This window comes from Motacilla alba, chromosome 1 (genome assembly GCF_015832195.1).
Source record: "Motacilla alba alba isolate MOTALB_02 chromosome 1, Motacilla_alba_V1.0_pri, whole genome shotgun sequence".
Taxonomy (NCBI): Eukaryota; Metazoa; Chordata; class Aves; order Passeriformes; family Motacillidae; genus Motacilla; species Motacilla alba.
This window is the reverse complement of record NC_052016.1, coordinates 33,611,537-33,637,334: the sequence shown is the minus strand read 5'-3', so window position 1 is coordinate 33,637,334 and position 25,798 is coordinate 33,611,537. Positions and strand designations below refer to the sequence as shown.

Sequence of the window (25,798 nt, the reverse complement as noted above, 5' to 3'; positions counted from 1 at the left end):
GTTAAGTGGACTGTGAGTCCTTAGGAGCTGAGTTTGGACAATCATAGCTTTAGGCAACTGCAGACTCAGCACGGGTGAGTGTGCAAAATGGGCCTATTGCTAGTGGATCTCACAAAAGCACTGGTGAAAAGAGGAGCTGCTGCCTAAGCACAGGTATCTTGCATAATTTGTGGGTTTCTAGGATATCTGGAATATTAATAAAAAGCTGTCAGAAATGGTACAGGGTTTGTGCCCTGTAGGAGGAACAGGTAGGCTACCCCAGGGTCCCTATGGTGGCACCAGGTGTCTGTGTTTAGATAGTCCCTTCCATCTCTTGCTGGGTGTGCAGGCACTGGGATTGCTTTGCACTATTTGTGTGGTGTCACTCAGAGATGGTGAGGTGCTGTGGCAGTGCTGATTGCAGCTTCTAGTGATGCACACAGAGATCAGTGCAGGAGTTGAAATACTCATGACTGCCTGTATAAAAGCTGTCAGTTTTACTTCCCCCGGTAGAGCTGAGCCGAGGTGTACATTGGGGTCAAAACTAAATGCACTCCTGGAATATCTTCCAAAGTAGGACTAAATCATTCAGCATCCTGTGTCCTGACACAGTTATGACTGATTTCAGAAAAAGCTGGGTACTCCGAAATTGGGATAGTTTTATTCTTTTTGGACTTTTGGGGCAGGAATCTGCCATTGACATCAGAGGGCATGGCATCTGGACACTTCATTCTCTTTCTAAGAATGTATCAATGATCTCTGATACATTCCTGCCTCACCCGTGGTGGTTGTCATAATCCCCCATCCTGCTGCTGAGCCCTGCTCTGTGAACTGCAAAGGCACTTCCAAGTGCATTCACTATCTCTCCTCAGCAGCAGATGTACTCCTAGCTCTGGGAGCATTGGTAGCAAGCACCTCAGACTGAGAGAGTCTGTGTAGGTTGTGCTTTGCTGGTTCCTGTTCTGAGGTGCTCTAAGCATTCCATCAGCCTTTCCCTGCTGCACCCACACCCCAGCTGTTCATGCAGGATAAAAGCTGAAGGGCGATGCATGAAGCACTGCACAGGTGGCAGGGCTGCCAGGACAAAAGGTTGCCTGCAGCAGTGTGATCTTGTTCCATGCTGTAGGACAACTCCCACACCAAAGGAGTTTTCAGCTGGATGAAAGAGTCCAGGGGCAAGAATTTGGCTTGTCATTAATACTGAGTGAAACTGGGGGATTCTGCTGTTTCTTTTCTCTCTGTCAGGCAAAACTCCCATATGGTCTGCAAGGAGGCTTGAATGAGCAAGAAATACAGAGCATACATGGATAAAGATGAGAATCTACTTCTTGTCCAAAGGGTGGCATGGTGAATTACCAGAGCAGTCACATACGCAGTTTTTGAGGAAATAATAGCAGAAATAAGGAATCAGATACAGATTATTTGCCTTGCTAAAAACAATAAAGACAAAGATACTCACACTCTGGAGCTGGCTCTCTGCTTACACCTCTACTCTGGGGTCTGTAAACCCACGCTTGCCTTCATTAACCAGAGTGGGCCTCTCAGTTCTTGTGTGCCAGACCAACACCTAGAGGGAAGCACAAAGAGTTCAGGGCATTCTGAATAGCATAGAAACTATGAAAGTACTTCACCCATTGGGTGGGATCCTCAGAAAAGTGAGGACCACAGCTGTTTGAAGCATGTGATTGAAAGGGGTTGATCCTGGGAGACACTTTATGGGTACATGAAAAAGTGACAAGGAGGAGGGATCATTCTAGAGCAAAATTACAGACTCAACCCTCCGCCAATCCTCCTGGATTTTGGAGAAGCAATTTGGGCACAAATTGTACATCTGAGCTTCTTTATTAACACAGAATGCCTAGCACTGCTCCTTAGCTCTCTCTGAGCTTCACATCTGTGAAGAATTTAACAGGCTTTGTCCATCTGTCTGTCCCAGCATCATTTGGCACTGACATGTGGCAGCACAGGGCAGGCACAATGGAAGGTGAAAGAGTGTGGCAGGAGGCTGTAAAAGCAGCCAGGACCCAGCAAGGAGACTGTATCTTTGAGATTTTTTGTACTACTCACCTTTGTGCAGTTAGCTGCTTTGGGCTCCAGCCCATCCATAGTCACTAAATCCTTCAGCAGACTTGTTTCCTGGTACCCTCCTTTAACTCCCTCCAGCTTGAAACTGGCATGAGGCCTCTCCAAAATCAACTTGATGCTGATAGCAAACCCGGCCATGTCAATAGCAAAGGGACGATTAGGGTCAAAGACGGTTTTCCAGCCCACCACCTTTCCTGCTGGGCTCACTTTTGGGGATTCATATCGCAGCCCCCCAACGAAAGCCACTGGCCAGACTGAGACCCGCCTTGTGTAGCGCATCTGTGTGCCAGAAAGAGACAATGCTGTGAGAATTCTGCTGCCACGTTTGTCCCAACCCATTAGTGCACCATCCTCTGCTTTCATTGGCACCTGTCCTCCCCCACAGACTTCCTACGCAACCACATTGCTCTCGGCAGCACAACCTCTAGTTCACCTGTGCTGCTGCTTGAAGAGCTACAGCTTCCGCAGCCACAAGGCAAATTCTTAGCACGTTATTCTCTGAAGAACAAACTCACTGCTTTTCTCTGCCCACGTTCAGTCCCGCAGAAGAATGAAAACCTCTGGTTTTGTCATCTCATTTGAACTTTTACCTTTTTGTTATGGTGGAATTTTATCAATTTTGTAAATGCCAAATACTACTTTTTCCAGGCCTCTAGCTCTGTATTATGAACTCCACTCACTCCAGCTTCACACTCATGCAAGTAATCTCCCGGACTGATTCATCTTTGTCCTCATCTATTCCAATTTCTCCCCCCACCTCCTGCCTTGTTTTTCCATCCATGGCTACTGCCTAGAAGTGTGGGGATTTATTGAAATTGTCAGAAAGGACCTGGAAGTAAGTAAAAAAGGATAAGCTTAACAGAGACCTAACAACTCTGAAAACTGGAAATATGTTGTGATGCATAATTCTGCTCTTCAAGTGGCCTAGTACCATTTGGCTTAAATTGGGGACAAGAGAGTTTACTGGATTTTTGCAAGTTCGCAATAGGCTTGGCATTTCACAAAAGCCAGGTCTCCAGCAGAAGTCTGGGCAAGCTTCAGTGATCCCAGAGGCAAAGCCCTGTTGTGGTAGCTGGAACTTGGAGAACTGAAGGGCAGCCAAGGAGTAAAGGTGGATAGAAACTAAGACAACTCTTCTATCATCCCCTACCCATCACACCCCTACAACAACGCAGATTTGCACCTTGCCAGAAGTTTGTCTTTGGTGCTTATTTAAATTAGGTCAGCTCTCCCTGAGGAGAGGTATAAATTCTGAGGTACAGATCCTGTGGTCCCTGGCAAGAGGAATTCTAGCTGGTGCAATGATGTGTGAGTGGCTGTTCACATCCGCAGCCTATAGCAAGGCAAATATGTTCTTTGCCCTTTCAGCTTGCATCTGCCCTATACCCAGCTTCTACTGCATGCAGAATGGGCGAGATCTTTGCAAGTGCAACTGGGCTTAAGAGGCTCTGCAGCTCTGTCCTGCTTTTCTGTCCCATGTAATTTTATGTCTCTTACCTCCTCAAAGAGCTCCAGGCTGTAGGTGTTATCATCATCAGCAAAATAGACTACACCTTCTGGTGGTGCGGTGTTGCTGAAGCTGTCCCTCAGCCAGTGCAGCCCCAGGTTCCTCTGTAGTGTCCCCCTCGGGGTGTGGGATGGGATCCAGGACAGACCCAGCTTCAGACTCTTGGGTGTCTCCACATTGAGGTGGGTGAAGTTGAGCCCAGCCTTCTCCAGCAGGTTGGATACAAGGTTGGTCCTCCGTGGAGAATCCTCCACTACTACCCAGTGCAGGTTCTGTACATGGAGGAAGGTGTTGGCCAGACGGGTCAGCTCAGCTTTTTGCACTGGCCGGGTGTAGGTTGGGGTGATAACAAAGATGGTTGGCAGGGTGTCTGACCATGGGGGAGGCCTGGAGTACACATAATTCTGGATGATTTTAGGCGTTGCCCCTATGCTTTGCTGCTGCCGTGTGCATGATGGGAAGACTTCTTCTCTCAGTGCAGATGTACCATTAAGGAGAGCTTTAGAGGTCACGTTCTCATCTGTTTCTTCTGGGACAAAACAAAGGAAGAAAGAGAAAAAAACAAAATGTGTCAGAGGACTAATACCTAACAGGCTGTCTCATGTTCAAGGAGGCACACATCTATCTGGAGTCAGTGCTGCATCCTCTCTCCAAAGCCAGCCTAAGGGGCATGTTTAACACACTCTTAAGAACAGTTTATGTTTGTGCTGTAGGCAAACCCTGAGGGGGCCTTCAGGCAAGTCCGTCTTTGTTTAACCCTTCCCATGAGAGAGCATCTCTGCTGAGGGTTTGCAACAGAAGTCATCACAGCCACCAGCACACTGACAGCAGAGCTTTTGCACTTACTTCTCAGCAGGCTGAGGTAATGGGTGGTTGGGTACTGGTGCCACAAGGTTAGGAGAAGAGCCCATGGCAAGGCAATCAGGAGCGTGGTAAGAAGGTTACGTCTCCTCAGCATGCTGCAGGGAGCTTCCAATGGCCAGGCATCTCTCTACCTTTCAGAAAAGAAAAAAGAATAAGGCCTCCAAAATACAAGTCACCAAAAATGCAGGGAGGCATGACATATAATTGGCCCTGATCCAGCAAAGTGTTTAAGATTACAAGGAGCTTCATTAACACTTCAGGTCCAAACCATTATCCAACTTGGCCAACTTTGGTGCCATTGAATAGAAGCTTTTAGCTATTTCTGTTGCTCTAAAGAACCTCCCACTATCGCATGATGAAACCACTGTCCTTGAGTTAGGGTTGTTCATGTTGCTGATTCTGAAGCCGGAGAGGACTGCTACTTGCCCCCTCTTTGAGACTTGTGTTCATTCCTGAGCTTTGTTGTGACCATTTAATTTGCTTCTTTTGTACTACTTTTTAGAACTGTGTGCAAGGTTTCTGTGCCTGAATATGCAACTGGACAAAACAGTCAGATGTCAGGCATCCTCTAGATAGCCAGCACCTCTTAACACTTCTGCGATGTTAATTCATCCCTCTTAGGCAGATGCATTGAGGCAATTGGGCATGCATGCTATCATCTACTAAGCGTTCCATGAAATCCCTGTCTTGGTCATTCCACAGTGCTGGTGATGCCTGCTGAATGTTTAATTATCCCACATCCCTTTCTGCTTCTGGTTTGCAGTGTTTGACCATTGCAGCATTTTGTTGAAATCACAGACTTTGGAGTACCCACCAGGCCCAACCACGTCCTCCAGCACTCCTAGGCTGAAGGCATTTTGAGGGAAGAGAGTGATGGCATCATGCTGATACAAAAGATTGAAAGAAGGTTCAAACTGGTTGCCTCTAAATTCCTGCTCTGCCAGGGATTTTTTAAGCGTACTGAAGGCCAGTCAGCTAAAACCAAGGTCCTCAAAGGGACGCAGACACATTTTGTTCAAAAGCAACTCTTTGCCCAGCATTTGGGTCCAGCAGCTCCTCATCTGTCCAGAGGGGAAGGATTGTCTTGCTTCAGCCTTAGAGAGTTGTGGTAGAAGAAATATGACAACTGGTCTAAAAGGGCTCTGCAGTGACAGCAGCCACAGGGTACTCCTGAAAGATATTAGGAGATGCTAATCTAAATTCATCCTCTGAGACCTCTTAGAATCTGTCTTTAATTGTTTCTCTGACATTTTACCTTGGTGTCCTGAAAAAAACCAAGGAATATACAATTGCAGGACCTGTTGGTGTCCTACCACCAGTAACTGTCAATCCTATTTCAGCCACATCTGACAGAAGACCAGCATGTCTCAGCAAGTCCTCTGGTGGGCAAGTGGATGTTCATAAGCCCTATTAAGAAATTACTGCAACACAAGCTCATTCCCTGTTAGACACCAATGGTACCAGTGATGGAGCAGTCCCTTAGGGAAACATATTCCCACTGACTGTTCCCCAAGCCAATCATTAATGGTGTTCATATCTAATGTTTCTTAACTCCTCACTCAGGAAACACCATGGTGCCTATTTCACTACTTTCAAGCTACAAAAAGCTGATGAAGAAGTGGACCAAGGAAGCTGCATGGCCAGGGGCACACAGGAGTGCTTTGGTGATGTGAGCAGGAGCCTTGTGCAGCAAACAGGCTGGCTCTGCTTAACTGCCTTGCTTTTTGATGACTGGGTCTGGGGCAGGTACAAGAGTGTCCTTCAAGCTTTAGTGCCAAAGGCATAGGTATTTGGTAAGCTACAGATCCAGGCCAGACACAGTGCAGGATGAGGTTACCCACACCAGGGACTGCTTTCCCTACAGGAAATCTTTTCTCTTACCAGTGTAGTAGCGCAGAGTAAAGCTTCCCATCACTCATGGCTGTGAGAACAGACAGAGCCACAAAAGAAATCCAAGGATTGCTATTAACCACATCAGATGCCTAGGGCCACCCAGGCCCTCACTCAGGGTCATCACAGCTCCTTGCTTCCTCTAGTATGCTTGCAACTTCAAATGTCCGTGCACCAGAGTCAGGCAGCCAGTGCTTCTTCCCTTTAATAGAAGGCCTTAATTATACAGACAGTTTCTATGCAGCAAACCTGCTACTGCTGCAAACTCAGGTTGCTTCTGGAGGGAAAGAGAGGAGGAGGCAGCCGTGGCAGCCGTGTTACCAATAGAGCACAGAGGAGAGTGGATCAGAGTTGGAAGAATTTTTAATGAATGCCTTTTCTAGTTCTTTCTCCTCCTCCCTCTTCCAGCCAGCCCTGTTCATGCTTCCCAAACACTGCAAATAAGTGGAGATGCTGCCTGTGTGTGTGCAACTCCCTTGGTGCTCTGTGCTCATTTATTTCTGCATGCACCTTCTCTCTATTGCTTTTCCAAAGCAAGCAAGGCTGAACAAGTTAAACCCTGCATAAAACCCCAGGTAATTTGTAAACCTCACAGAGGAGCTGACTTCGCACCCATTTAAAAAAAATCTCTATTGGCATACTTTATTTTCTCTTTAAAATGTTACCTTGTCTCCCCCACTATCTCCCCCTGCATCCATCATGCGTGCTCTTCTCTGTTGTTCGATGTCTTTCACCTGCCTTTTCTCAGTCCTTCAGAGTCTCTTTTCTTCCCTGTTTCCAGGACTACAGAAATCCCCTGGCTTACTAATAATTTTAGCCTTTGTCTTCTGTCCTTACGCACACAAAGGCCCTTTGCATTCTCTTAATGTCCACTCCTCATGGAATATTTCCCACAAAGAGGTCCATTAAAGCATCAGTCCATCCTTTTGAAAACACAGCATCAAAATCCAGTCATATATCGATGCCTCTGGGTAGCCTGCTGATGGCCCCAGTGGGGCTTACAGACGTTTACTGCACATATTTTTACCTACTTTTTATAATTAAAACCAAAGTCTCCTAAGTGGCTCGGATTAATTGTATGCCTGCTGGCAAACATTGCAGTGTGTATTCTTGGCACAACCAGCTACCTTCCTTCTGCCTTTAACCCCTCTCAGAGTAGATCCTGTTAAATGAGATTCAGGATCAGAAGAAAATTTTGTGATCATCTAAACCCATCTCCTGCATTCATCTGGTAATTCCTGGGTTTAATCTGTAGAGGGCAGGGACCATCTCTTAATGTGCTTGTACAGTCCGGCACTGATCCCAATGGGAGCCTTTGGATGTGATTGCAATACAAATATTATTGATTGTACTCTCTTGCTGGCTCTTCTCCCTTGCTATTTCTCCTGTCCTGCCTATTCCCTGTTCTCTTTCCTTTTCTTTTTTTTCTTTCCCTAGTGTCTCCTGCAGACCTTGTTTGTGTTACACACCCTTAACAACATTAGCTGAATGTTTGATGGATGCCTTCAATATGCTGCCTGTAGCCTTCTTGAGCTGTTTTCCAATTACACATCTCTCTTCTTAATTTCATCCATCAATCTTCTGTTCTCCATTAAAAAGTAAACAAACACACAGAGCACAAAGCTGAGTATGATAGGGACAAAATGTTTCTCGTACTACTTTGGCTTCACGCTGCTTTGTCAGACTTCTCAGCTCCTGGGATGCAACACCATTCAGTCTCCATTTAAGCTCCTGTTCTGACACAGTGGGCATTATTCTGAAAGGATTCAGGAGAAAACAATGAGAGAAGCACACAGGGGGAAGAGCTGGATTCCCTGGAATGATGCTGAATAGAAACAAGATCTGGCTGAGGTACAGACCATCACATGCGACCAATCCCTTCATCTGTTATTGACTAATTACCAACAGGGTACAATTTGTTACAGGCAGGGCAACCCAGATATTGAGAGAGGCCTAAGGATTCCAGGCTGCAAAATGACACAGGGACTGACTTTCTCCCTGAGCTGCAGAGTACTTGAAAGGACATGCTGGGTGAATGGGAGAAAGGTGAAAGTTAGGGAGAGACACAGCTGACTGGGGATTATAAATCTGACACATTCCAGTGCTTCTGATTTTCCTACAGCCCTGTTGAGGAGCTGCTCAATTTACATCCTTTTTGATAACTCAGAAATGGTTAGGATCACATGGACTTTGGTAGCTCTCTGAGGTTTTGGTTCTGCCCTCTGTCTGCCTGATCCAGAATGAGAACCACACTTTTCAAAAAGTTTGCTGTGCAGGAAAGGTGATTTTCCAGCCTCTGGTTCAGGGCAGCCAGCCTGTCTGAGCCAGGCTTACAAGACTCTGAATACTGGACCAACCCCAGCCCCAGGACTGTATGGCTGTAGTCGGAGACACGGGCTATAAAGATCCTTACCTTCCCAGAGGGACAAATTTCACAGTTCAAACTGTCCCTTGGGAACATCCTGCCATCCAGTGTAACGATTTTCTAGGCAAGCGCCCAAAGCAAACTACTCTCAGGTAACAGAGCCAAAAGTTTCAAGAAATGCTCCCGAATCTTGGTTTAAGCCGTGTTTGCAAGCCTACCGTTCCGTGTTTATCCTGGGAGGAGACAGGTATGGGGAGGGGAGGAGACAGAGATGTGAGGAGCAGGGCTGGAGCAGACCTGCAGGTAGCTGCAGATGACTCCTAATTTCACACACCAAAGCTGTCAGCAGGACTTTTGGTTTGTTTTGCCTGCGTTTTGCTGCCTCTCTCCACCAGCCCCTAGCCACCTTGAGGAAGTCCATGCAGATTTCATGAGTTCCCTAACTCCCGGTGTGGGAGATGTGATGCTGAAGGCAGAGCAGGGAGCTTTCAATTATTGATGAGAGCGACCTCTCTTTAAACAAGGAATGCATAATTCATGGCAGTGCCGGTATTTGTGGTGAGCAGCACCGGCTCAGTCCCTGCCTTGCTGAAATGCACAGGAAGCCGCTGTCCCCTCTCCCTCCATTCCCTTGGGCCCACGAGAGCCTTCAGTCGAAACTACAATAGTGCTAAAAAGTGAGACAGGCCAAGATGCTGCAGCGCTTCCCCTCACCAGGCAGCTGCCTCCCTGTTTGAGATGTGCACGATAACGTGGGAGGATGGATTCAAGGAACCACAGAAGTGGGTGGAATGGGTTATTGCTCTGGGATAAGCACGGGTAATTACTGTGCAAACACAGCCAAAACAGGGCATTTCTCAGTAGTGAGACTCCTCCGACCCCCAGACAGGTCTTCAGGAATGGCATCGTTGTAGGACAGAAAAGGTAGGCTAGATCTAAAGGACAATGCCTGAGGATTCACATCCAATTGTATTTCTTGCGGGGGTGGAAAGAGACGGGAAAAGGCAGATTTGGTTTTCTGCTCAGAAAGTAGTAATTTCTCCCCTAAACTCTGCTGGAACTGGGTGGCTGAAAAACAAAGTGGGGAAAAAAGAAAAGAAGCAGTTTTTCTAGGAAGCAAAATGTTGATCATACAATCGTGGACAGTTTTGTATTAGAAGGGACCTTAAAGATCATCTAGTACCAGCCCCTCTGCTGTGGGCAGGGACACCTTCCACTAGACCAGATTTCTCAAAGCCCCATCCAACTCGGCCTAGAGCACTTCCAGGGATGGACTATACACAACAACTCTGGGCAATCTGGGCCAGCGCCTCTCCACCCTCAAAGTGAAGAATGTCTTCCTAATATTTAACCTAAGCCCACCCTCTTTCAGTTTGAACCCATTCCCCCTTATCCTTTCACTACACGCCTTTGTAATGAGTCCCTCTCCAGCTCTCTTGTAGCCGCTTTTAGGTATTTGAAGGTGCTCTGAGGTCTCCCCAGAGCCTTCTCTTCTCCAGGTTGAACAGCCCTAACTCTGGCAGCCTGTCTTCATAGGAGAGGTGGATGGAACAGGGAAAAGAAAGGCTCTGATCCCACAGCTGGGATCTTGACATCCCAGTAGCCCAGGCAATAGTAGGAAACTGCAGTTCTGTCTTAAGGTGTAAGAGTGCTCTTTTGCTGAGGGTTCTAATCGTCCCTCTGCTGCAGACCTGGTGAAGGGCTGCAGGCAAGTGACACCTGCAATCTGAATGAGGTGAGCACTCCCCTACTGCTCATGGGGAGAGAGGGAAAAGGAAAATTAACTGCGTCCCCTGGAGAGACAAAACTCAGGGAACTACAAATAATAAAACAATACAGGGAAGGATGGCCAGGTCCTTCCCCACAGCAGGAAGAGCAAAACTGCCAGCAGCTGTGTAGTTTCAAGGCTCAGCCCCATCAACACTCTGTCCCTTGGTGCGCAGACTCCTGTGGGGACAACTTCCCCAGGAAGTGAGTCACTCCCAATGAAACAGCTGCCCCTTCCCAAGCCCCTGCACCTTTTCCTCAGAAGCAAAGAAAGGCTTAATCCTCTCCTGCCAGCTTTGATCCCTTCACCATATGGGAGCACAGTTACTTCAGCCCAGAAACCAGTCTTGTCTCTCAGGAATACACCATGCACAACCCCCATCCTCCACTGTCCACATGAAGCCAAGTTGAGCATTCCTCAAATCTTGGTCCGTAAACAGCTTGACACAGCACCTTTCTGAAGAGCATCCTTGTCCTAGACATGTGGCTTGTGTGTGGGAGCATGGACTGAAGGAGGGTGATGCTTTATACAGGCATTTCTTCCAAGCCAAAACAAACCAAACCCACAAACAACAGAAAATAAAAAAGAAACTTTGACGGAGCTAATTAAATCTGCTGGCTAGGTCCCACAGGAGCCAATACTTTAGAGACAGCACGTGGCTCAGCCTGCTATCCCCAGATAGATCAAGGGTATCCAGGCCCTATCTGGGCTATCAGCAGGAATGGAGATAACCCAGTTTGAATACAGACTAGACCTTGAACTTGGCTGCAAAGCCTGTCCTTGCAGGGAGCCTTCCGGAGCCTGAAAAAGGAGGTCTAAGCCAGGCTATTTTTAATCAGCCCAGACCCAAATGTCCTTCACGATGGATCCATACAACCTGTCACCACATTCCTGCCCCCTGAGCATAGGCGAGGCTGGACTGTGACTCAGAGGGACACAGCCTTCTGCCCCAGCACAATTTCCCTGCACTGCAGAGCCATAATCCAGGGGTGCCAGAAATACCCGGAGAAAGATTAGCAGCTCAGGCCCGAAGAGAAGCAGGGGGTACCAGATGTCTCTTGAGAAAGCTTGCTCTCTACTGAAAGACCTCTAAGCTTGGAGTTATCCTGTCTTGAAAGGGAACTCAGGGGCTTATTCAGACGTCAGCCTCTCTTCCCTGCTGCTGAGCTCTGGCAGAACTGAGGTTCTTTATAGATGCTGATGACTATTACAGAATAATAATTCCAAACGTATCAGCATGAATCAGCCCAATATCTGCATTAGGAAAAAAAAAAAAAAAAGAAGCTTTTTTTTTTTTTCCAAGGAGGGAAAATAATTCTAAGGAAGCAAAAACAATAGTGGATTGTTCCAAAGTGTCTGTGTATCTCATTCAGAGCTTTCCCTACTGAGTTAACAGCTGATGCCTGTTCAGCAGGAGTGGGAGCTGTCATTTTACAGCTTTTTTACAAAAGCAGAAAGGAAAACCCCATAGTACTGCCTTCCAGAACATTTTCAAAGATGGAGAGTAATTACTTTTTCAGAGAAAAAGGCATTAGGCACTATTTGATGATAACTACATTTCACAGGTGCTTGTTATGGAGGGGAAAAAATCACATTGATCACAAGCTCCTGGTAAAGATATGAGGCCCAAAGGCCAATGCTGTTCCTCTGATAGCAGCCAGGATACAGAGACAGGCTTTGATCCCAGCTGTGTGTCAATATGACATCAAATGCAGACCTCCAGAGAAACAAGCTATCACTAATGCACACTCTTGATTGATTTAGACAGCTTGTTTTCCTCCTTCTTTCAAAGGCGATGTTGAAATGCTCTTCCCTGCTGGACTACCCCATTACTCCTAGGGAGGGCAAAAGAAACCAAAGGAGAAACTGCTCTGGCTGAAATCACAGTGCAAATGAGTGGGGCAGCAGTTATGTCATATGGGCAGCAGTTTAAAACACCAGTGTAGCTAAATGTCTACTGTCTTCCCAAAATCTGTGAAAACACTGGCATTTTAATGGTTACATGTGTGTGCTGGCCCCCTGAAGAATCAGAGGCCTGATCTGTTATTGTATGGAGAGAACTGTGGGCAGAGAATAAATGCAGTGTAAAGGCAAGAATCCCCCTGAGTTTTTATTTGGGAACACTGGCTGAATTATGTGATCAATAAAAGCATCGTGCAAACAGCAACTTTGTGTGGAATGTTCTTGTGGGTGGCTGCTTCATATAGATTAAGACAGAGAGGACACTGGACAGCACTGATGCCACATCATGCAGGTGTTAGTTGTATGAGATCACAGAGAGGAGAAACACCACTCTGGTGTCTTTGATGGACATTTTTGCTGTTGCAGCTCTCTGAGCTGTGTGAAATACGCTCACTTTGTAACTGGCTGAGATGGTCCAAAATGCTAATTCTGATTTCTTCCTCCAAATAAATCATCAGCACTCATTATATTTGCCACTTACTGTGCAGCATCCAAGTGTCATGTGGGCACTTTTAGAAACAAACGCAGAATGGATAAATTGGCACCTAGAGAATTGTCTTTTGCAATTGATATACGTTATGGTCCGCTGCTTGATTTGTACCTTAAATGCCACAGCTGATCTCTATAGCTTGGGCTTGATTAAAAGAAGCACTAGAATGAAAATTAGAGTCAGCACACAGTGTTTATTTTTCTGCCTTCTGCTTGTGAAATAAAAAGAGAAGAAGAGAGCAGAAGTAAGAAAGGGCAGGAAGCTGATGGTCAGTGTCCTGCTAGGACTGTCCTACTGTCCTTCCCTGTCCTAACAGGGAAGCTGTTGACTCTGGACTACAGGCAGGCCTCATTCAAATAATGCACCAAGGTGTTTGAGATCAAACCCATATGCAATTCCCACCTTCTGGGAATGCCAGGGGAGCAATATCTAACTTGGGCACTGGCAGCAGCTGCGAGCATATATCTCTGCATCATGATCAGAGTAAGTTTTAATTTGTAGAAAAAGTAAGCAGCGGATGCATTTGGGTGAACAGATGGAGCTGAGGAGTAGCAAAAGTCACATGCCCCTTTCTTACAACAATCCAAGCCTAGCAGAAAAAAAAGGATGTGGGTTTTGGTTTCTGTTTTTCCATGTCTTGCCCAGTTAAAATGGAAGAGTCGGTTGGGAAGGCAGGGAAGGCAGTGAGGGAATTGAGGGCAGATGAGCTCACAGCATGAGAAACAAATAGCTCTCTTTCTTAGAGCGCATGGAGCTTGCCATAGGGCTTGCTTGTATAGGGATTGCTCTCTGCCATGCTCCTTAATTGCACATGAAAGCAGCCTGGTCTGAAAGTGTCTTTGCATGTAGTGCTTATAAAGCTTCCCTTGGGAGGGAGGTCAGCCTGTGCAGTATTGTACTCGTGGGCCTATCTGTGAAATTGTGTACTTCAGGCTGCCCTAAGTCTGCATGCAAAAGGGGTTTGATACTCCCCCAGACTGGGGAGTTGCCTGCTCAATCTGTTTCCTGAGACTGGAGTATCATCTTTGCACAAATACAAACATGATAACCCTGGGAGATGTGTCCCTCCAGCTCTTACACCTCTGCACTCAGGGTGTGCTGGGCAGTGCTGTCCTGCCTACCTTACTTCCACATTCATGGGCTGCCAGTTGGCCTTGGACAGCATAACTGATGAATAGATACTTCTGCCTGGAGAGGGAAGATGAACTAGGCTTTTTTTGAACACTTCTCTGCAGTTTGAGAGCCCTTGGAGCTTCCAAGGCAGACCAAGTTGGCCTGGAAGATCAGGGCAGACAAAGAGTGGTTTCTTGTTAAAACCAGAAATGGGCTGCTGCTGTAAATCTGAGAGGTGGATATGAATCTCTCCTGATTCTGGGGATGAATCTGGCTCCCTCCTTCTGCTTAGGGAAGGAAAGTTCTCTCTGGTTATGAGGATGTTTGTGGAGGTCAACAGGCCAGGTTAGGTATTTCTAGCTTCACACATGCACATGTGAACTACCTTCATCTGTTACCAGCTCCGCAAAAAATACCCCTGAAGGGCCAGCAACATCTTCTAAGTAGAGGAAACATCCAAAAACTGCTTGGGAAGGAAGAAGAAAGAAACTGGATTTTTGCTTCTCCTGCTGTAACTAATTTCTAGGCCATTTGTGTTTGTTCTGGTGCTCAGGTTAGGACCCATGTTTGGGTTAGGAAAAAATTACTTGGTATCAGATTTTATCAGTCTGGTAAGTGCAGTGCAGAAGGGAGTACACAAGAGCAGAAATCTTGCCTAGTGACTATTTTGCACCAGTTTAACAGTTCCAGGACTTGGTTTGACTTCAAGAGAGTTACAATCCAAGTGTGGCTTGGCCTGGCATGGCTTGATGGACTGTGAATAAAACTTGCTGAGATGGCAGCTTATCTACCACTGAACAGGAGCTGGTGTTGACAAAACAGCCTCAAGCATCCTCTGCAGCACCTCCAGAAGAAGTGGGAAGAAGTGTACAGAGTTTGTCTAGCAGACTGACATGACTAGAAGTACATGTGGGGAGACCGGTCATGACACAGGAACAGGCTTGGATTTATTCTCAAGAGAGTGACAAGGGAGGCTCTTAGAGGTGGTAAGAGCAATTTAAAATTACTCTTTCCCAAAGAATCCTTTGGGGTAAACTATATTCACCCCTAAAAGTCCGCACAGAGGTCAGCAGTGATCATTTTAGCAAAATCCTTAATGGTGTCCTGTGACTTTGTAATGGTCCTGTTCCCTTGTAATGGATCTGCTGATGCATATCAAGTAATAAGAGATTTATTGTGTTTTTCTTAGTGCTCCAGGAGTCCTAATCTAACACAGAAGTTAGAAACCTCACTTTGGCTGTAAAAAAACCTCCTGTTATAATTGGATGGCATGCTGCTGAGCACTGTAGGTTTGAGGAAAATAGGAAACAGTGTGAGAGTTGCTAACCAGAATGGGAAACACACCGGGATTCCTGGTGGAGTTATGGAGAAGCCTGTGGGCAGCTATAGTTCAAGAGGTGCTGGTATCCTGTGCTGGAGAGCAGACATATGAGTTAAGGCAGAGCAGGGGACTTGACTGGAGAGAGCACCTGAAATAACTAATTGTTCACAAAACAGAAAATATAACAGGTTGGTGGGAGTGGGATGGAGGAGGTGGTTCCAAGGGCAAAAAGAAAACAAAAATAGGCTGGGGGAATAATGTTGACCAAGCTGAGATCTGCCACTTAATAACACTTGACAAAATGCAAATAATTTCTCCTTCCTAAAGATCTGCCAGGGGATGCCTCAGCTATCTGGGGTCAATGATTAACACTCCTACCTCCTTTTCTATTGCTCCATGGAGACGAGGAGCTGGCACACATGTCTGAGGGAGGAAAAAACTTGCTGTGGACCGTGGAGCAGCAGGATTTGCCAGCTTGCCTCTGACTGCCCAGCCCAGCCCTGAGATACAGCTCAGCCAGGCTCATGTTTGACTTTAGCAGATGCTGCTTGTGGGCTTTGTAGAGGTGCACAGGGATAATCAGGATTTGGTTTCTGTTTGCTTGCTAATTTCAGCCCCTGCTGTGAGATTTGGATGTTTCTGAGGATTCTGTATTAGCTTTAATGATTAAAAAATTATTTCAATGCTTAGTGAAGAAGATGCATGATCTATCATAGAAGCCGCTTAGCAACAGGACTCATTAAGACACGTATTAGTACAGAAAGATATCCTTGCCCCAGCGCCCTCTTGGAATGACTATCCACTCATCTAAACAAGATAAAGGTCTTTGCTGGCCTCCTCTGAGGCTAAAGGATAAAGCAGTCAACTGTGAAACAAGATTTCTTGGTTCTTTTTCTGGCTTCAACTATGCGTCAGTATGTGGATCTGGGCAAATCATTTCACCTGCTTCAGTGCCTCAGTTCCCCCACAGGTAAGATAAGCACAACAATGTATAAGCACTCTGGGGAAATGACTTTCAAGTGCCTAAGCTCATTAGAGAAAAAACAACCAGTGCAGTGAATAAAACTGTCTCAGCCCCTTGCTGGTAGTATGTACTAACCACACGGTTCACTTTGTCCTCCTGAAGCCCCACGTACAGTTAGCTAATTACAGGGGAGAAAAAAGATCTTCTCCTAGCTCCTTACCACCTGGTGGTAGCCAAGCACAGATGTTAAAACTTGTCATTTGGCTCAAAAGAATTAATTTTAGGCAAAGCATTTCTAGTTATCCTTCAAGGAAGGAAAGAGTCTGCCAGTTCTGGGGCAGGATCTAATTTGCTCCAAGGAACACTGTTGAATACCGCATCTGAGAGGAGAACAGTAATACTTTGTGTTTTATTCCCAGAGTCATTCACTGAATCTCTCAGGCAGCAACATCCTTAGGAGGAAAAACAGAAGTGGGGTGAAGGAAGCAGGTGTAAGAGCAGACATTTCAGTCCACAGTGAAAAAGCTGAGACGTTCCTGATTCTTCAGCTTACACGCAGGACATTGAACTTCATACCTGGATGCACAAGCCATGGTCACACCTTAGTGTGGGGTAAGGGTAAAGGAAACATTAGTGAAAGGAAGACAAGGGAAGAAAAAACAGGTGTAGGTGAGAAACTAAGGTGTGACTGAAAGTGATTCCTGAGGAAGGGGAAGGGAACAGAAGAAATGAGGTTAATGGGAATGCAAAAGTCGGAGAAGGGAGGAGGAGGAATGAAAAAGAGTGAGGGAGCAGGAGACCAAGTGGGACAGCAAGCAGGAGGCACAGTCAAATCATCTGAGTGCTCTCTGAAGAGATTGCCTATTTTGTTTCTGCCCTTTTTTTGTGTGTGATCTTGCCTTAAAATTGCAGGAATGTGGCGGCACAGCACTGGCACTCTGATTTATTAATTCCATCCCGTCCCACAAGCCCATAAAACAAAAGCATCTGTGTTTGCTCAAGAGAAAACCATGAAGGGCCTCATTCACGTCAGAGGTGGAGAGAGAAGCTGGCAGATAGAGGAAAGTCATCGTCTCCTCCTTCCTTTTCACCTTTGTGTGGATCTAGCTGGGGGAAGGGCCTTGGGAGAGAAGGATCCAGGGGATGAAGTATCAGCAGGGAGAAAGTTAAGATCACCTTGGCATTTGTGCTGGAGAAAGTGGAGGGGAGACACAGTGAACACAATGGCTGGACCAGTGAGGAAGGCAGCCCAGCATAGCAGAGAGGACAAGATTCCTTGCTGCCACCCAGGCTCACCCAGCACTGGTCTCTGAAGTGGCACTTTGTGCAGTATTACATTACCCCTATGAACATCAGTCCCATTGCTGCGGTCACAGTCAGGGCTTTCATGAAGCCTAGCACTGTTGCCTAACTCATAGCTATGGACATAACCATAAAAATAAATTAAATTTGCCAGTCATAGGAGAAATATCCCTTTACAGCTGTTTTTAGCTTTCAGGATGAGGGAGGGTGAGGGCAAGATGAATGTTAACTATCCTACTTTAACAACTGGGGCATGAAGGGGGAGAGGAGCCAGCAACCTCTACTCCTGCCAGGCAAGGATCAACTGTGCTGTTTTTATCAAGAGAGGCACTGGGAGATTTTTGTTGGGAGCAGAGGACCTTGTTAAAACCCTGCCCTTAAGGACAGTGTCTTTAGAAGCCAGGCTGCCCTTCAATGCCCCAGGGAGCATCACCTCAGGGGAGGCAGGGTCTGAAAGTTACTGCTGCCTGCCTGGCCCTTGGCTTTTCCTCCAAGTTCTCCCACACAAGGATTGCCGAGGAGCAATCCTGCTTTGCTTAGCAAATCACAGTTCCCATGTGCCCTGTACTCCCACACACAGACCCACCGTGAACTTACAGATTGAGACAACACTGCTGCTCTAAAATCTTTTATCCAGAGCTCAGATTGCCTGACTGCTAACCCTGTTCAGCTCCAAGTAATCCCAGCACTTTGCTTGGTTAAGGTTGGCTGTACTGGGAATAAATGCCCTTGCTCTCATTGACAAGAGGTAACATCCAAAGAAAACCATTTCCTTTTGTAATGCAGCATTATTCATAGACCAGCACCACATAAAGTTGCCAGGACGCTGGCAGCCTGCTAAAATCCACAACACGGGCAGGGGAAGTGGCAGTGTAAGCACCACTGGACCAGCTCAAATCTCAGCAGAAGTTAACCTGAACCTGCGCCAGCTGACAAAACCCAAGCCTACAAGAGCTAAGTGTCAGCACACAGGCTGGAAAATATTTTTTTTTTTTTGCTTCTGCCTGGAAACTGAAATATGCCCTAGTGATCTTCACTTAAACACATCTGTGTCCTTTTGTCCTTCATCTTACATTGATCCGTGTTGGGAGTTTTGGAAGGTATAAAAAAATCCTATGCCAGAGGATGTGAGAGGTTCAACCCTGAAGATTTAAATATCTTTCAAGTGAACTGCCCTGTCCAGTGATTAACAACCTACTATCCATCACAATTTCTACTCTTCCTGAATCCTACACTCAGCACCAGCAGCATCTTGTAGTACAGAGTTCCTTATGTCACAATGCACAGCATGGGAGAATACTTACTTTTATCATCAAATTGCTGCCTTTCATGTTTTCCTGAATGCAGTCCAGTTCCTCTACTGAGAAAAGCCCTGTAGAGAAGCATTCATTCTCCCTCTTCTGTGCTGTCGATTGCTTTGTTTTTCACCCCAATGTCCCTCCTTGTGTGTCTTCCTGAGCTTACTAACCCCATCTTAAGGAATCTCTCTATGTGTGCCAAGCATTAGTGGGATTACCTGATCAGTGTAGGGATGAACAGCAAACAAAATCTGAAGGTCCCTTTGCTGGAGCTGTGGATCCCATTTCTTTGTCTCAGACCTGGGAAGCTGTGTCTCATGAGGAAACTTAGATCACATTTTATAAATCCCAGGAATTTGCAGAGTGCAATGTTTTCATCTCAGGCAGAAAGATGTCAGACAGCCCCCCCCATTGTGTGGTGGAGAAGGCCAGCAAGGTAGCTGATTGAACACTTGGGGACATTGGCAAAGTAGACAAATTCGAGTTTTAAGGAGAGGCCTTTGGGAGCACTAATGTCACATGACAGCAAGCTAGAAGAGACTTCAAACTGTTAATTATGAGCCTGCACAGCCTAAAACAGCATGAAAGATTAAAGGACCAAATTTTCCTAAGTGTGCTGACCCCGGGTTAAGATGCAGTTTGGAGACATACCCCAACCTGGAGGAATCAGTGGGGTCTGACCAGGGTCCCTTTCGAAGAACTGGTCTTAGGCAGTCATATGTGCACCTGAGATGAGGGTGCTGACGGCCTCAGGTCTCGTCCATGCTCTGTATTTATTAGTCTTTTGTGGTACTGATAGGTTTTAAATCACAGTCCTGTTAGGCTGAACTGCTTCCCAGCGATGCAGGGGCCTCTTGCCTGTGAGACAGATGATCTGGGGCTGTCTCAGCTCTGACGTGATGAGCTGCCGTGTCTCCCCTGTAAAGAGGGGGTAGTCATCCTGACAAACAGCTCTGTATGTGGGCTGGGAGTGCTCTTAATCACACAGGCAGAGTGCTTGGAGATCTTGGGATGGGAAGTGGTGCAGAAAAGCGTAATGCTTATTATTAGGTAGAAAGGCCAGGAGCAAAAAGGGCAGAGTGATTTTAGACTCCTCCAGGGCCCTGGAGGTGTGTGGGACCCAGATTCCAGTCTGGCTTATTACCTCCTTTTTAGGCTTCTTCTTTTATTAGGAACAATTAGATACAAGGAGGAAGGGGACAGATATCATCTTTCCTGTGTACATCCTGCAGAATAATTGCAGAGCTTTCTCAGAGCAATTTTGCATGCTCAGTAAAGGGCATCTTTGAAGCCTATCAAATATCTCATCCCTTGTAGGCATACATATAAAGGCTTGCAACACGCATCTTTATTGCTCCCAAGTACTGCAAACAGGAAAGACCATCAAAAATGCTCAAGGCAAGGAAGAACAGGCCTTGGAAGTAGTTCCAGGGGGTGGATGGAGTTGTGGGGTGGCTTCTCATGTTTGGAACCAGAAATTTGCCTCCTGAGGCATTGGAGGAAAGCAGAACTGTGCACCAGCACCCTGGGAGAGAGGGGCAGCCGAGGCTGGAGTTATGAAGGCACTGAGAAACAAGGGATGTGTGGAGCAGTATCATTGGCAGGTAATGACTGTGGTGAAGAGGGTAGGAAAGCCTTCCAGGGGTACAGCTGGAGACAATCCAATGCAGGCTCCTGCCAGCAAGCTGCCTGCTAGGTACAACTTTGGTCCCGGACAATAAGGACATCTCCTGGCCTGCTGCTGAAGCAGAGGAAGGTTTCCTGCCAAAAAGCACCTTTACCAGCGCTACATAGGCAAGAAGAAAGGATGCTGGGTACACAGAAAACACAGCCTTGAGCTGTCCAGTACAACCTTGGACACTCTGCAGGGAAGATGTCATTAGAGAACACAGGCACTAGGCACCAAAATATTCTGAAACCATGAAAAGAATATGAATTTAAGGGCTGTACATTGTGGACGTGTTCTCTCTCTTGCGTACATTTAGCTGCTGTATAGCTCTGTACAGCTCCCTAGGCAACAGTCTTCCCGGATGACACTTTAACAAAGCCCAAAGGTGCGGGAGCTTTCCTCATTAAAACCCTTGTGGTGGGAGCAAGTGTCCTCAGCCCAACTGCTTTGTTTTCTATCCCATGGCTGTTCAAGTGTCTTGCAAGTCAGGCTGAAGCCCTTTGTTGTAAAGGTGGCTGCATCTCAGCTGTGCTCTGTGTCAGCTGGTTGAATTGCTTTGCGATTGCAAGGTTGCCTAGATGATTTCACTATTATTATAATTATTATTACTATTATTATAATTATTACTACTATTATTGTTACTGCACTCAAAATGTCAAAAAAGAGCTTTAACTTGGTCTCTCCAGATTCCTGAAACACCCGATACGACGTGTTAGCTGCACATCTCTCTTTGTACGTTAACTGCTCTGTGGAGCCTTAATTCAATGCAGACTGAAATGCCCTGAAAGCAACACCAAAGACACTCCTGGGATGAACGGGGCGGGAATCACAGTCACAGAGCTCCTGGCCTCACACCGGGCAGGCACAGTGTGCGCTCAGCCACTGGTGCTGTATCCCTGGCGTGCCTGCCAACAAAGAGATTCCAGGAAACCATGGAGCAGGCACAAAGGTGATGGAGCCCCCACATCCTGCTCCAGGGCACAGAGAAAAGGGGATTGGCAGCATGCACGGCTGCAAACAGATGTGACACAGTCTGTCACATACAGCTTTGCCAGTGGCTTCCTCCTGCCCTGTAACCCTCTCTCTATTTCCTGAGACAGAGGTTCCCATCATCTCCTACTGAGGAATCACATTTTAGAATATTGATGGCCTCCCTTCTGAGGTTCCTATCCTGCTGTCTCTGTGCACCTATCCCCCAGCTTGTGGAAGTGCTATATGGCCCCTGTTGCTGCTCTGTCTGAGGCTAGTGAGGTCAATGCCTTGCACTTCTGCTGGCTGTCCAGAGGTACAAGGTGTGAACCTCCCCATCCATTTTTCCCTTTTTGCACCTGATGAGATTCAAGCCCAAGCAGAAGTGGGTGATCAGACTCATGTGTGAAGCTGCTGTCCCTTGCTACACTCTCTGCATATGTGCTTTGCACAAGGAAGTCTCCTCTGGGTCTAAAAATGAGCTGAAGGCACCTGCAGTGGCCGTATCGCTCACTCTCCCCCACTCGCTGAGCTGTGTGGACTTCAAGTTATCGGATGGGTATTTATAGCTTGTCATTACTGCTCTGCTATGGTGCTGCTTGGTGCTGCCCTGCTGATTCCAACACCCCTTCTCTCCAGCTGCACAGAAATTGCCCCTTGGCAGCTTTTCCTGAGGAGTTACTGAGGAACTGGCTGCTTCTCTCCAGATTTGCAGCACCTTGAGGGGTTTCTCTCTGTCATGCATGCATTAGCTGCTGAGCCTCTCCCTCTTCTCCCCTGGCCCGAGGCTGGATGGGTCAGTGGCTGGAGCGGGAGGCCGAAAAAAAGTACTTTCCAACTCTCCTAGCAAGATCCACCCCAAGCTGCTCCAGAAAACCAGCAACTGCATCCATCCCTTGGCAGATGCCCGTGTGCGAGGCAGGGGTAGAAACGGGCAGAACTCTTCCTCCAACCTCCTACTCTTGCCCTCTCCCAGTCCACGTCTCCAGAGCCCCTCACTGGGGCGCCCACCTGGGGTCGGTTCCCAGCGAGGCTACCTGTGCCTGTGCACAAGCCCCCTTGTCTCCCTTCTGTAGTTTGGCTTCTCCGGTATTTGTCACCAAGAGGCGCAATAAAACCTCTCCGGGAGCAGCGGCGTGCCCGGGACCGGCGTTTGGGTACCCTTGCTCGGAGATCCCGGCGGCGAGATTCCCTGGTGGACACACACCAGGAATGAATGCATCTCCCCACAGCTGGAAAATTCCAGCCTGGGATCGGGATGTCTCTGCCCTGGAAGGTGTCCCGATCAAGCGGGGGGGATGCAAGGACAGGGGCTCCCCGTCAAGAGCGGAATCGGTTCTGGCGCTGAGCGGGGATGAAGTTCGGGGGTACAGCTGCCGGTCGCGGGGCAGGGCACCCCTCCAGCGCCAAGCGCCGGGGGACCCCAAGGTCACCGCTGTATCCCCGGCGCTGCTCCCACCCCCAAAGCCCCGGTGCCCGAGCGCGGGCTCTCACGCTTACCTGGCGAGATGGGCCGGTCAAGGCGGAGACGCCGGGGCGCCGGGCGCGGGGCGGCACCGTGCCGGGGGCTGCCGGGGGAGCATCGTCCGCCGCCGGGCGGAGGCGTGTCCTCCCTGCGCCCTGGGAACGGCACCGGGACCGGCACCGGGACCGGCCCGTCGGCGCTGCCGGGGGATGGCGGCGCCCGCCTTCAGACGGCGCCGGCGATGCGGCTACGAGCGGCGCGGAGCCGATTTAAGGCCACCCCGTGCCGGGGGTGGGGGGAGCGCCGAGGGCCGCCCGCAGCGGCTCCTGCGCGCCGCGCATCCCGCGGGGCCACCTTAAGCGGGGAAGGGGCGAGCGCGGAGCCAGCGAGGGGGGAAGGAGCGGCGAGGCGGCGACCCGGGCCGGGAAAAGGGGGAAAGGCGAGCGGGGCCGGGCACGGCCGCAGCGCTGCCCCCGCCGCCCGCAGCGGGGCCGGGCGCCCTCGAAGGGGGAGGGTTCCCTGCCCCGGCCGGCCGCTGCTCTTCCCGCCGAAGGCGAGGGACGGGAATTTTTTGCACGTGCCGAGGAAGCCTCTTTGCCGCTGACCGATGCTGGGGTGATTTCCCGCTCCGGCTGCTTCAAGAAAGAGCCACCTGCGATGGCTACAACCCGTGCGGCTTGGCTATCTATAAGGAAACCTAGGAGTCACAGCCCGAACCCAGCGGCCACAGTGCTTCTGGAATTTGGTGCCCCAGTTGCTGCTTGATGCGCGCATCGCCACTGCGTGCCTCAGTTTCCCTGATGTGGGATGATGGTGATGTCGGTGCAACCACTTCCCACTGCGGCAGCCGCCGGGCCATTCCTTGCTCTGGCCGCATGAACAGCCACAGCCAATGCCTTGTCTGGCGGCCTCTGCCTCGGAGCAGGTTAAATGGGAGCAGGAGACCAGCCTGCTTCAGTTTTCCCCTACCTGCCTCCCTTATGAGCTGTCTCTCGGCCGTAATAAAGTCACCATGCTGCTGGAAGGGGGGTGTGACAAGCAGCTCTTCCTTCAGGCTCCCAGCTGGGGCTGGATACACAGAGGGCAGAAGTGAGGACGGTCCCACCTCAGCCCTGCTGTAGGAGACTTCTCCTTGCCCTGAGCTGCACAGCACACATCTATCCCTCCCTTACCTTTCCGAGGGTTGTGACTGCCATATTCCAGGAGTTTCTCCTGAAGAGGTTTCAGCTCTCAGCAAGCCATGAGGCACAAAGTAGCACAGTCCCAGGCTCAGGTGGGGACTTGTTGATCACGTTTGGCTTCAGGTAACAAAGCTCCTGCCATGGGATGCAGTGAACAGGGCAAAATATTTTGAGATCCTTGGCTGGCAAGTGCTCTTGGAGAACAAGAGAAGTCTGCCTTCTCAGGATAATTGGCAGATTTTGGCCATGTTTCTTTCTAGAACAGGCATTTCTCAAAACACCTTGAAAAGAAAGACATCAAGTGACATTTTACAGCCCAGATGACATTTACAAAGTGGAACACAGATGCAAACCCAACACAGCAAAGCAAAGCAGCAGGCCAGTGCCTTTGCTCACCTGCTTCTCCCTTTGCCAAGGGGACATTCCAAGCGGTTGAGTTCAGTGCCCAGAAGTATGGCCATGCTCACCTCTACTGTGCTTATGGCTGTGCAGACCCACTGGCTGTGTCCTTCTGCACCTCTCCCCCAGCTAGAGCAGGGCATGGAGTGCTGCTCTTCACCAAGTGTATTGAGGGCTGCTCTTATTCTGCCCTGGCATCCTAGGCTGCCCTTAATGGTAGGAAGCCATCCATCCATCCATCCATCCATCCATCCTCAGTGTTGGAGGCATGAAGTCTCCAGGTTGCACGGTCAGCCCAGAAGGGTTCTGTGTACTTGTGGATGAAAGCCAGCATGTGGGTGTCAGGAAATGGCGAGATGCTTTCCCACAGATGGCTCAGCAGAAGCCTGAATTCCTCTTGCACTACTGGCAGAAGCATTACCCAGCTCCAAGAATGAGTTAGCTGGGTTGTTCCAGCTCTGCAGCACCTTGATTTTAGGAAAATCCACACCAAAGAAATTGATTGCCTACGCCTGCAAGGCATTGAATCAGAATTCCCTGGGCTAAGGTAGAGACTTTATCCTCCTGTGGCTGGGGGAAGAACTTGAGGAGGAGTTAATTGACTGATAATTAACCACAGGCATCTTGGGTGGTTAGTGAGCTGCAGGCAATCCTTGGGTGAAGACCCTAACCCTGGGACCTCTCTAGGAGAGGTTGGTTAAGGACTTTGACTTCTGGGGTTCTCTCTGGAGTGGAAAAGCTTGAAGAAGAGATCAGGTCCAAGGCTGCTGGAAACTCTGGAAGCCCAAACCACTCAGGCTTTGCTTACTCACACTCCAGGCTCTCTCTTCTTATGTCCACAACCTTTGACATGGCTGTTTCACTGCCACACACAGAGCCCAGTTTAGTCAGTCTGTCCTATGGTTGGACTGGGGGTGCTGAGAGTCAGCAGTGCAGGAAGATGCTTCCCCTCATGCCACAGTCAGAGCTGGCTTCTGGCAAAAGCTGCACACTTCTGCAATGAGATTCAGTTCTGGGGCAAGTGGGTCTGTGCAGAGATATTCTTCTCGGATAAAGGATCCACAGTAGATTTATTGGAGGGGACGATGGAGTGTCCGGTGTGCTACAGTCCTCTTTATCCCTCCTGAAGTCAGTGGCTGGGGCAGTCTGTGTTCCTAGCCATGTGGCAGTGGAGTCGCTGCCCTGGTAAGACCTTCCTCCTTCCACT

The 25,798-nt window shown here is 48.4% G+C and overlaps 1 protein-coding gene across 3 annotated transcripts in view; it reads right to left on the bottom strand.

Moving 5' to 3' along the window:
- The window catches only part of LOC119699438 (galactosylgalactosylxylosylprotein 3-beta-glucuronosyltransferase 1-like), a 28,559-nt gene extending 4,912 nt beyond the window's left edge, over positions 1-23,647 (bottom strand). The window contains exons 1-5 of one of the 3 annotated variants that reach the window (XM_038132960.1): positions 23,047-23,647; positions 4,418-4,566; positions 3,562-4,097; positions 2,047-2,343; positions 1,439-1,546 (exon numbers count right to left, since the gene is read on the bottom strand). In XM_038132960.1, coding sequence (XP_037988888.1) covers positions 1,460-1,546; positions 2,047-2,343; positions 3,562-4,097; positions 4,418-4,529 — 1,032 coding nt within the window. In that variant the 5' untranslated portion in view covers positions 4,530-4,566; positions 23,047-23,647 and the 3' untranslated portion in view covers positions 1,439-1,459. Of the gene's footprint in view, positions 1-1,438; positions 1,547-2,046; positions 2,344-3,561; positions 4,101-4,417; positions 4,567-23,046 lie in introns of all 3 variants that reach the window. The other 2 variants (XM_038132949.1, XM_038132938.1) reach the window with 2 other exon arrangements.
- Between the last annotated feature and the right edge of the window lie 2,151 nt (positions 23,648-25,798).